Genomic DNA, 12,577 nt, shown 5'->3' with positions numbered 1-12,577 from the left:
GAAAATGTTAACTTGTTTAAGTTGCCATAATCTGTCAAAGAAATATGACAGATTTCATGTATATTTTCCACTGGCAATCATTTACAATAGCCAAAAAGAAGAAAACACGTTAAAATTGACGTGGACTAAAGTATCTGGCTCGCATAGAAATAATAATGTACTACATTTTCTTTTAAGAAGCTTATTGATCAAGAAAAATAAAGTTAAATTAAGTTAACTAATGGTATTTACTGAATGAAGATGGCCATAACTTTCGTAAGTTAATAGAAACTTATTAAACATGAGCGCTCATTGACAGCTTTTAAGAAAATTCGCAGATTTGTTTCCAGTAAATTTACATTCTTTATCGTTTTTTTACAGAAAATGTATGGTGTGGTGTTTCCGATACTGTTATCTTTATTATTAAGTCAACAAACCGATGCTGCTGCAGTGATATCCATTGATTATGGTTCAGAATGGATAAAAACTGGAATCGTTTCGCCGGGAGTTCCTATGGAAATAGTGCTAAATAAAGAATCCAAACGAAAAACACCAGCTGTAGTTGCATTTAGGGATTCCGTTAGGACATTCGGCGAAGATGCTGTGACAGTTGGCGTTAAATTTCCTAAAAATTCGTATAAATATCTTCTAGATCTTTTGGGCAAGCCATATGATCACCCATTGGTACAAGCTTACAGGTAAGAAAGTGCCGTTACTTTGACGTATTCAAAACTATTCGAAATTTACAATCTGAATTTAGGTTAATTGTTTATGATTTTTCTAATTGTTACATTCTATCTTTCTCATTTTTAGAGAAAGATTCCCATATTACGAGATTGTAAAATCAGAAAGAGGAACACCAGAATTTATTCATGATGAAAATACAAGGTTTACTCCTGAAGAGTTGGTAGCTCAACTACTTGCTAACTCCAAAGAATTTGCTGAAATAAGCCATGGTGAGTAGTCAAAAATATCATTTTGTATCCATAACTTTTTAAAATTTTTAGTTGTATGGTGCAATATGTTATTTAAAATGCTTACTAAAACTGTATTACTATAGGTCAACCAATCAGTGAGTGTGTCCTTACCATACCTGGCTATTTTAACCAAGCTGAGCGTAGGGCTATGAAGGAAGCTGCTTCTTTGGCAGGCTTGAATGTACTTCAACTAATCAATGATTACACAGCAATTGCTATTAATTATGGTATTTTCCGGAGGAAGGTATGAATTACTTTAGATTCTTGAAGTCAAATTGTTACTACCTTTTTAGTTTAAGATAAATTTTCATTTTCTTGAAAAAATTTACTCCTTCAAATATTTGTTTGTTACTAGAAAATCAATAAAATGAAACTATTTTACTGTACAAACTGAATTCTATGTAGGACATTACTAAAGGAGTTTATGACCATAGTGCAACTTATTGTGCCATGTGTTACTATGATTAGAAATTATCTAAACTTATGAAATGAAAATAGGTTGTATCATATAATCATGTATATACCAAATGAGAAATTATTTTTTACATTAAGAAATTTTTTTATAGGAAATTAATGAAACGGCATGGCACACACTTTTCTTTGACATGGGAGCAGCATCTACAAAGGCGGCACTAGTTGAATACAAAACAGTGAAGACAAAAGAAAAGGGATATGTTGAGACAGTACCACAACTGCAAGTGATTGGTGTTGGATTTGATAGGTATGTAATTAATACAAATCCTCAAACCCAATCTTTAACTCAAAAATCTATTGGTAATTAATGTGATCTATGACATTTAAATCAGAACATTTTTTTAAATATTTAGTAGGTTTCAGATGTTATGGCCTGTCTTGAAAGAACTTACTGGCATTCTATTAAGGTTTCAATAAGTTGCGTTATTTTTCAGGACCTTGGGTGGCTTAGAAATGACTTTACGCTTAAGAGAGCATTTGATCAAGGCATGGGAAGCAAACGGAGGCGGTGATGTAAGGGCTTCACCCCGGGCTATGGAGAAATTGTTCAGAGAGGCAGAAAGAGTCAAGATCGTATTATCAGCCAATACTGAACATTATGCTCAGATTGAAAGCTTACTTGATGATAAGGACTTCAAGTTACAAGTAAGTTTGCCTATTTTAACTCAACCTATAAAAACCGAGGTGTGATAAAGTTCACATAAAAAATTTTTACATGTGTATTTTTTTGTGATTGTAATTGTCTTAAAGTTTGATTTTTGGTACTATAGGATCTTCACACATTTATGTAATTTATAAATAAGTTAACACCTCATACATTTAGTTATGTTACAAGGCCAATCGGAAACATATAAATATTTTTTTTTATATTCTATTGATATTATTATATACATCCTAATTTTTGAGTTATATTTAAGAAATATAGGAATTTTTAACAATATTTATTGCTTTTCAAAATTTTAAAATTGGTTAAATTAAGTTATTTGATATTACAGATTTTTTACTTATTGTTAAATTTTAAAGAAAAATTAATATTCTATATTAATGTTATAAATATATATATATATGTATAATGTGATAAATGTATTCATTCCCATTTCACATTATAAAGGTGACCCGTGCTGATCTAGAAGGCTTATGCTCTGATCTTTGGGCACGAGTGTCGAATGTGATCCACCGTGCTATTTCATCAGCCGGTGGAGCAGGGGCTGGAGCCAAAGTAATAGTGGCCGGTGGTGGTTCAAGAGTACCCGCAGTACTTGAGGCTTTGAAAACCGCAGCCGGTGTTGACCCCCATAAATCCATCAATGCTGATGAAGCAGCCACCCTTGGGGCTGTCTATAGGTGAGAATAATTTAATAGAAAGTATTAAATTCCCAGTATTTTATACAAAATCACTATATATATTAAATTCTCGTGTCACGATGTTAGTTGCCGTACTCTTCCGAAACGGCTCGGCGATTCTTATAAAATTTATTATAAATATTCAGTAGGTCTGAGAATCGATTACTATCTATCTTTCAAAACCCTAAGTGATAAGGAGTTTACGAAAACCCAATTTTTTTTTTCTAGACAAAAAGATTTGTTTTTATTTTTTTATGATCTGTGTTCCACTCATACAATTCAAATTCAAAAATCATTTAATCATGTACGTAACATAATGTACATTGACATTTACTGCCAGCTCTCACATCAAGGGCGTAGAACGGAAGAGAAGAACTGGCAATAAACTCTCCGCCACTCTTTTTAATCGCCAAGTTTTTTCTTTTACACAATGTTTGTAAGGAGCTGCAACCATTTCACCATTTTCCATATTACATTTTGAGTAATAAAGAATATCGTTTATAAAAGAGTGAACCTCATCATTAAGTTTATCACAACATTTATCATACATTTTTTAAAATTATAATCAATAAATCTTTGGAAGTTCTTTCTGTATAAAACCTAAATTATTTCTGCAAGGGCTGCTTCTCTCGCGACGGGATACAAAGTGGCAGCCCTCAACGTGAGAGACGCGGTTCTATTGCCCATACAAGTCGTATTCAGCAGACAGGTCGATGGAAATGAGAAGTTGGTGAGTTATTGCTCTATTGGTTATATAGTACGGACGCGGAGCACGAAGAATTTCGTACAATGACCTTTGGGCCTACTGCCAGTGGTTAAAAACATTTTTTTTATAAGTACGAATATTAAAAACGGTAGCTTTGATTTTTATTTAGACTAAACGGCTTGATGGATTTATAAAAAGGAAAAGTTATGATTGCGACTAAGATTTGGTAAAAAAAACAGAAATACTCTTAAAAAAAAACATTTAATTTTAGTCAGAGGCATCTAATTCTGATGAGCTATCAGATGTTTCGCCAGATACGTTACTACTTATATACTATACTATAACATATATACTACTTATAACAAAACAAACCAAAGTACATGTGCACCACCACATGTCTTTATGGTTATGACTAAAAGGTTTACAATCTCTGAATACGGCGGTCACTGCATCTGTGTAAGCGCAACGGCAATATGTTTATGCGCGAGCGACAAAGACATAAGATGAGGGGTCATTCTACGAAATTCTTCGTGCTCCGCGTCCGTACTATAGTCATTTTAATTAGTAACAGTCTTTAAATTCAAATAAAGTTACTCAAAATTTGTGTTTCTAATTTTACTTTTCACCATTTGATAAAATACTCACAAGTTATTTATTTATTTCAGGAAGTGGTAAGATTTTTATACTTGGTGCTATTTTTTTGTTGTTGTGTTTGTAGAACTATGTGTTTTGTAATAATACTTTCTTACAAAGTGGGTGATTGATTGTAAGGTACATTCTTTCACACAACTAATTGATTGTTTTTTTTTAAACTTCAATAATTTTTCTGGGCTTTTCTTTTTATATTATTTCTGGTTTTATTCAATGCATTTACTTATAATTTTTTGCTTATAATAATTGTTACTGGGAGTTTATTATTACATAGAACTTTGTATCTGAAATATTTGTATAACTGTTACAGATAAGAAGAACTCTCTTCGGCCCGATGAATCCTTACCCCCAAAAGAAAGTAATTACTTTCAACAAACACACAGACGATTTTAGTTTTAACGTCAACTATGCTGAATTAGATCACATCCCGTCCAATGAATTGGAAAATATTGGTACATTAAACCTAACACAAGTTGTTCTCACTGGGGTCAATGAAGCCCTTAACAAAAATGCGGGAGACAACGTTGAAAACAAAGGCATCAAAGCACATTTCAATATGGATGATTCTGGAATTCTTAACCTAGTTAACGTAGAATTCGTCGCAGAAAAAACTGTCACTGACGACGATGATACCGATAGTACGTTATCTAAAATCGGAAGTACTATTAGCAAACTATTCGGCTCGGACTCAGAATTGCCAGAAAAAGCTGAAGAAAAATCTGAAGAACAACCCCAAGAAGCCGAGAAGAATGAAACAGCGAAATCTAATGAGACCACAACTGAAAAACAAAACGCAACGGAACCTGAAAGCAAACCGAAACCCAAAATTGTTATTCTTAAAGAACCCGTCAATGCTAACGAGCAGATACTAAACTTACAACCATTATCTCCAGAACAATTCAAAACCTCAAAAACCAAGATAAACAAACTCAACGAAATCGACAGAAAGCGAATCGAAAGAGAAACGGCACTTAACAACTTGGAGGCCTTCGTTGTTGATGTACAAATGAAAGTAGACATGGAGGAGTACGCAGAATGTGTGACTGCAGAAGAGATTGAGGTAATCAAGAAACTCTGTAGTGAAGTCTCTGATTGGCTGTATGATGATGGGTATGAGGCGGAGACTGCTATGTTCGAAGAGAAATTAAACGCAGTCAAAGAAAAGACAAACCAGATGTTCTATAAACATTGGGAACATAGAGAAAGGCCCGATGCAATTGCCGCAATCAAAAGTGTTCTAAACAATTCTCGGGAATTCCTTAAATCAGCAAAGAATTACACTAAAGAAGCTAGCCCTGAAAGAGATGTGTTTACTGATGTAGAAATATCTCTTTTGGAAAAGAAAATTGATGAAACTAAAAGTTGGCTGGACAAATCCGTTGCAGAACAGAATGCACTCAAAAAGAACGAAGATGTGAAACTGACAGTTGAAAGTATAAGGGAAAAAATAACAAATTTGGACCGTGAAGTCAAGTATCTGCTCAACAAATTGAAGATTTGGCGCCCCAAGAAACCGAAGAAGGTGGAGAATAAAACGGAAACCGCAACTGAATCGGAAAAAACGGAAGACCAAGAAGAGAAACCGGTGGAGGAACCTGAAAAGCCGGAAGAGCCGGAAAAAGAAGAAGTGGAAGAAGCTACGGAAATACCGCAGTTAGATAAGGAACATTCCGAGTTATAATGAAGCTAACTTAATTTATTTAGTTAATTTAATTTTTTAATTTATTAGGGCGTTCGTTTTTATACCGCGTAAAGCACAATTATGTTTTAGATTTGTTGGTGTTGATTGTTGAATATGTTTTGGTTCATCTAATGTTCCTTAATTTGATTCTGAAAAACGAATGCGCCATATTATCTCAATGCCGCATTTTTCAAATTAATTTTTATAAAAATTTCATTAAAACAATTTCCTTTGTTGAATTTATTTACGTCAATTTTTTTACAGCGACGTCGTAAGCTAAGGAAAAATGGCCCCAATGATTTCGCTATGTAATTGTAATTTATGTGAAAATGTGATATGTACTGTCTATTTATGAGTGTGGACCCTTAATGTTCTCCCAATACGTGCTTACAATAGCGATTTTGTTTGGTGTTTTTGGTTAGACAGGTCGCTATAAGTCTATGGAGTTGAGTACCATTTTGAATCGATGTCGTTATCCATGAAACTGTCAGTATAATGTAAGTGAGATTTATTCTGTACCCAGTCGCAAATGATAATAAATTATTGGAAATTTATTATAGTTTTATTTTTCTTTATAATATATTAGGCATGTGATTATTTTATTTATTTATCAATCAAAAAATGAAATTAAAGATAAAAATAGCTAGTAGATACATCTATATGTATAATTCTACTGTACGTGTATGCCACTGAACTATTCGTGTGTATGTATATTATGTATGCGTTTGAGTCGCGCCCTAGGTGGTTTAGATTCACAAAGCAGCCCGACAGATGGCGCTGCAGTCAGTAACTAGGTTATATATCTTTACTGCAATTAAAAAGCTGTATATACTATATAAGTAAATCTTCTGTGCATGTGTTCGTAATTAAACTAAATGGCCGGACAGATTTTGATGATTTTTTTGTGTGTTGTTGTGGAGCCGAGAATGCTTAACATTACTAGATGTTTTGTGGTACGTAAGCCGTGTGTACAGGACAACGTCTGTCGGATCCGTCAGTACATTATAAAAAAATGAATGAACAATAGTCGCATAGTATTTACAATTTTAATGTCTTATGATTAGATCGGTCAAACATTTCCATTATAATATATATCATATTATTATTTAGGTATTCAAAAGCATTGTCCATTATATGTAATATTGTTCCAATATTTTATTATGTACCTACGTAAAATACTAAGAGCTTAATATGCTCATGCATATGTGTCTCAGGAGATTAAGAAATTTAATAGAATAAAAATAAAAAGCTTTCCGTTTACGTAATTGAAACTAAAAAAACGGAAGCACTCTGTATAAAATATACCTACCTACTATCTATGGATTTTCTATGGACAATATTTGTTTTTGGAAAATCAACTCAATATGAAACATAGAGAAGAATAAAACCTTATTTCTATATTTTTTTTATATCAGCTAACCAATTAGTACACAAACTCAAAGTAGCTACCTTTATATAAAGATAGCTCCCGAAGCCGAAATAATTAAACAATATGAGATGATTAAACACTGCGCTTCTGATTACATTTTAAAGTAAAATGTTTCGTTTATTTAAAGATAACGTCACTCGCAGCAGACAGGTTCGTCTAAGGGTGCGTCCATAAAATTAAAGACACGCTCATAAAGAAACAACAAAAATATCGCGCGACACCTACAATCTTTAGCTAAAGGGCATTACGATTGTTAGCTAATAATCATTGCCATTATGCCATACAATACAACGCGCTAAAAAATATTTTATCATAAATACTTCTTCATGCATAGCCACTGAGGCCTTCTGTGTCTTCTAGGGTCCTTTTAGGTCGAAAGCCGAGTTCACCTACATCCACAAATACTATCTACGCTTAATCTGACCGCGATTTAGTTTGTGATACCTGTGGACCTGGGAGTTCAGCCAGATGACTTATCAGTAGTGTTTATAAATAGTCGAAAACTAAAATTGTATGAAAATAACAGTTCGTGTTGACAACTTTATCGGTACGACTAAGTCCCCGGGGGGCTTATTCGACATGTACATGGCGGCATTAACTGTCATTTTCATACAAATTTTTGACTTTCTAGGTACTGTTAAAGCATCTTGACTGAGACCCCTGAACAACCTTTTAATTACGGCTGTTTTTGGCTTCTAGGTTTTATTTTCGGCAAAAACCAACTCGTTCAAAAACTCACATCGGCAGACACTATCTGCTAAAAATTAAACTGAAGCTAACTTTACTACTGAAGTAGGAAGTTTATTAACCGTGTAGTATATAATAATTTTATACCAAAAAAGTTGTATGGCAGATTAATGTCAAGTTAGAACCCTGACAGTCAACTTAATACGCCTCTATAAACAAGACCTAATATTTATTCACATTTTGTAGACGACCTTTATAAAATAATGTAAACACACTTAAAATATTTGTTGACTAACTCATCTTTCTCCTAAGTTTACCTAAGAATAGGTTTATCATTTCACAACAAACATTTAAAATAAGCTTAAATATTTTGATAGTTAAATTTGGGCTTGTTGCCATCGGGCTCTGTACATTTAAAACATTTAATAGGTGTACGTCCTTAAATATTTGAACTAAGTCTGGCTTAAACATTTTCGTTGTATTTTGTTTCATTAATAATTTTCTACTCCCAACAAATATTGTGCCAAATAGATCGCCAGGATTGGTCAGACAACAATTTTTACTCGTTTATTCTAGAATATACATCATCATATACCAACGTGTCTGGATCATTTGGTCTATTGTTCATTTACTAACTAATTAACGATTAGGAATGTTTTTCTTAATTTTTATAACTTTTTAATCTTTGAGGTAAACGAGGAGGCTCTCATGTTAAGTGATACCCGCCACCAATGCACACTCGCACTGCCTGAAGGCTCGAAAGCGCGTTGCCGGCCTTTTAAGAATTCGTACGCTTTCTTCTAAAGTGAATTTGTTCGGAAATACTTCAGAGGGCAGCTGATTCCACATAATGTTGGTGCGCGGTAGAAATTGCCTTAACAAACGCTCGGTTATGTAACGAAGGACGTCAAGGTGAAACGTATGGTATTTTGTATTCTGTATTGGGGACCGATGATGAAACTCAGCTGCAGATATTAGTCCAAATAACTCCTCTGAACAGTTTTCATGGTAAATGGGGTAGAAGATGCAGAGACATCTCTACACTGTAATTTTACCCGTCTAATAAGTATGTACTACAATTAACAAACATCTTGTTTTATTTAGACATGCGCAAAAGTCACGAGTTGTCATGCGTGTAATTAAAAATTACGATAATGTCTATGATGATTATTATTGTTTATGATTAAAAAATATTGCCATAATTAATAGTAATAAAATATGTCAATGAATTTCATGAATTTAGTACGAAGTTTAGTGGGAAATGAAATAGTTTATTTCATAGAGGATTTGTCTGCCAGAGATCCTAGAGATAGTCTTTAAATAATTAATTAATGGTAATTGATTGAGCCAATGTCTGGAATCGCAGTATGTCCTTCCGTTCCGAACGTTCCCATGATTGTACAGTTGCCTACAAAAGTGATTTATTAAAATAAATCATATTTATATTACGGAAACTACTTTTTGCGCAAATAACTGGTAGCCCGAAAAGATGTGCTTCGGGGACTAGGTTAATTACCGGCTTACTATGTATGTGGTATCGCTTTTCGTATATGTATGTGTTTATGTAAGTAATATTTCGGTCATCACATATAAATTTGTTTTATATAAATGAATACTGAATTACAAAATTGAATTGTAAGCGATACCAAATCGTCATATTAGGATATAATTAGGTACCTATGTCTGGTGAGGTACACACTCCACACTTATTGCTAAAGTGACAATATAGTGTGAGCTGCCGTCACTAGCCTTGGCGAGATAAAAAAAGACGGGGTAATTTTTTTTTTATTACTTAAAAGAGTATTACTGTTTTTATTGATATTTAATATAAAATAATGATCTTCTTTTTGATAAATGTGTCAGTATTAATTTGCTTGACTGTCAATTGTTTTGTATCAATGTTTTTTCAATATTTATGGTCAATATTTTAGGTGACTTTGTTATACATATAGCGTACACAACACATATCTTATCATTGCTAAATAAGCTGTAAATTTATGCGATATTCTGATGGATAGAAAACCTATGTAAGGTTGTGTTTTTAATTCCTTTTTTTTATATAATACAGCAGTGAAAATAAACTAATGACATGGACAACAATCTCATGTCCTACGTTTGCAAATAGTTTAAAAATATCCAGTATTAATATATACATATGTACATATTAATAAAAGCATAATTTATTACCTTAATTTTCAACTTGACTGTACTTGTCAATCGTCGATCACAGTTGTAAAAACGCATGGAGGAAACGTATCAATAAATAATAGCCTAGATTAATGGACACTATGAATTTATTAAAGGAGATAAGTCGTTTAATGAATGGTTTTTTATGCTTTTCCACGTGATTCGCTATAAGACTTATGATATTGTTTCTTATGAGGCATGGGAATAACTTTTTTATCCACATTTCACATCATTTTGAATCAATTATAAAAGAGTGATACAATAAGTACATTTATTGGTGTAGAGTACAAAATTTCAGTTTAAATACGAGAATAAAATCACTACAATATAATAAAATAAATAGAAAATAAAAAAGCCTTTTTATTTCATACAAAAGAAGTAAACATAATCCTATTAAATATAATTTACAATTAATTATTTTGCAAAAAGCCCCTTCAGGTGAAGCCTCCTTCATGTATCTCCAGGTATCTCGGTCTTGAGTGAGTAGTTCGTACTTAGTAACGTATTCCGCCCATGTTCTTAGCTGTCTTTCTCTGTTTCGTTTCCCTATAGTCCCTATTAATAATCCGTGGAAAAAGTGCGTGGAATAAAAGCGAGTAGTGTATAATACCTTTCTATTTCTCCCTCTTTCTTTTCGTTCTCTCATCCCTTCTCATTCTAATACCACTCCACCCCGCCAATGCGTAGTACTCATGAGTAGCCACGTTTATTTTGCAATTTGTGTAGATTCTACATTAGGAAACTTCGTTCCTACCTGGTGTACCACGAAACCACATCATTTTTCTTAAGGTTTTACTATCACATTTTTTTCAGTTCGGTCGCGCAGCAAAATCCCTATCCCCTCCAAGCCTGACGTAAGGAACTTCGTTCCAAAAATTTTTTTGCTACTAAGTATTACATAATGCTGAGCCAGGGCCAATAACAGCCACAGCACACACGCATTACCCACTTAAAACGTTTTATTCTTTAAAAGAAAAAATCTCTCATTCTATGTTTTTCTTTATTATTGTTATTTTTTTGTGTCTCTGTGTATGTTTGATAAGTAATAAATGTTATGTCTAAGTCTAATAAATCGCTGCAATATTTCAATTAAATCAATTAATTTCACGTAGATAAACAAATTCGCCGATAATATTATTTAGTTTTTTAACTGTACATGCAACAAAGAAATGCATTTACTAGCGCACAAGGTTTGCGAGGTCTTCTGCGAAAGCGCTGAACTAATAATTCTTAAGAATTTTAAATCAGTCGTCGACTTTTTGGGTCTAAGACATGTCGGTTTCCTCACGATGTTTTTCTTCACCGTACGAGCAAATGCTAAATGAGCACATAGAAAAAAAAGCCTATTGGTGCACAGCTGGGGATCGAACCTACGACCTCAGGTATGAGATTCGCACGCTGTAGCGAATAGGCCATCACTGCTCAATGACAATCTGCATCGCGCTTTACTATAGGTCTAATAATGCTAATATACAAGTAACTAATATGCTCAAATTATAAGATAATACCGTAATTAGTATAATATTAATCTTAATTTACTTTTTGCCGTTCAATTCGAAAGGTATTCGCTGATTTGTTTGATATTAAAAATCTCTTTTCACAGCGTTCTGCATCATTGTTCGAATTTTAAAAAATGTTTCTGCTAAAGGCTTTTCGTTTTTCCCCGAACGCGCAAAGAATTTGTTCAGCTCAACATTGCATAATTACACCGAGTATTTTAAAGGATGCAGCAAGATATTTTCTTGTTATTTCGCCGTTGGTTCGCGACAATGAAGAAATTTTTCGTTCGCTTTGTTTAAGTAGAGCTCATTTCCCGGCACTCTGCTTATAATTTAATATCGTTTGTTCTTTGTGATTGCATTATGAAAGTAGAGGGTAATTAATGCCAATTTACAAGTGCAGGGTAACAATATTAATTAACAGGGTAATTCTTAGACTATCTCAGGTGGGTTTTATAAAATCCGAATGCAGGCGATAAACCAGTCTCTCTTTTGTGCCATGCTCCGCGGTAGCCATTCTAAATGCCCACTTTTAATATAAATAAATGAAATTGTTCATTGAAGAAGCTAACAACTAGTAAAAGTACTAGTTGTTAAGAAAACACAGTATTTTTTTTAAACATTTAATGGCAAACCAAAAATCAAATTTCAAATAATTCAAACCTTTTTGAATAGCCCCCTATAAGGGGATAAATCATTCGAAATCCTATAAAAAACAATAAGATGATAAACTTGAGTTGTTAAAGTATAGAACTTATTTTTACGCGTCCGACATTATACTACTAAGTACTCCCTAGTTTTTACTTCTGTATTGCGTGACATTTATAGTAATGAAAAAATATTCGAGTCCTAGAAGTTCATTACTCTACACCTGAGGCTACGAAGACCCTTTACCGACAACTTGTTCAAAAGAGCTTTTGTTTTGTTCAAGAATCCCGTAGGAAGAACTCGGCGCCCGCGCCT

The 12,577-nt window shown here is 33.3% G+C and overlaps 1 protein-coding gene across 2 annotated transcripts; it reads left to right on the top strand.

Moving 5' to 3' along the window:
• The first annotated feature begins 81 nt into the window (after nt 1-81).
• On the top strand, nt 82-6,366 carry LOC110995220 (hypoxia up-regulated protein 1). Of its 2 annotated transcripts, XM_022262319.2 has the most exons (10): nt 82-255; nt 361-677; nt 793-935; nt 1,040-1,200; nt 1,523-1,677; nt 1,865-2,075; nt 2,542-2,774; nt 3,393-3,504; nt 4,146-4,151; nt 4,442-6,366. In XM_022262319.2, exons 1-10 carry the CDS (start codon nt 235-237, stop codon nt 5,810-5,812), a joined length of 2,730 nt encoding a protein of 909 aa, XP_022118011.2. In that variant the 5' UTR covers nt 82-234; the 3' UTR covers nt 5,813-6,366. The 2 variants fall into 2 exon arrangements, with proteins under 2 accessions (XP_022118011.2, XP_022118089.2); XM_022262397.2 differs by lacking the exon at nt 4,146-4,151 and having other exon boundaries at nt 83-255.
• Nucleotides 6,367-12,577: the final 6,211 nt, after the last annotated feature.

This window comes from Pieris rapae, chromosome 19 (genome assembly GCF_905147795.1).
Source record: "Pieris rapae chromosome 19, ilPieRapa1.1, whole genome shotgun sequence".
Classification (NCBI taxonomy): domain Eukaryota; kingdom Metazoa; phylum Arthropoda; class Insecta; order Lepidoptera; family Pieridae; genus Pieris; species Pieris rapae.
Note: the sequence above shows the minus strand (reverse complement) of the source record. Positions and strands in the feature narration are given on the sequence as shown.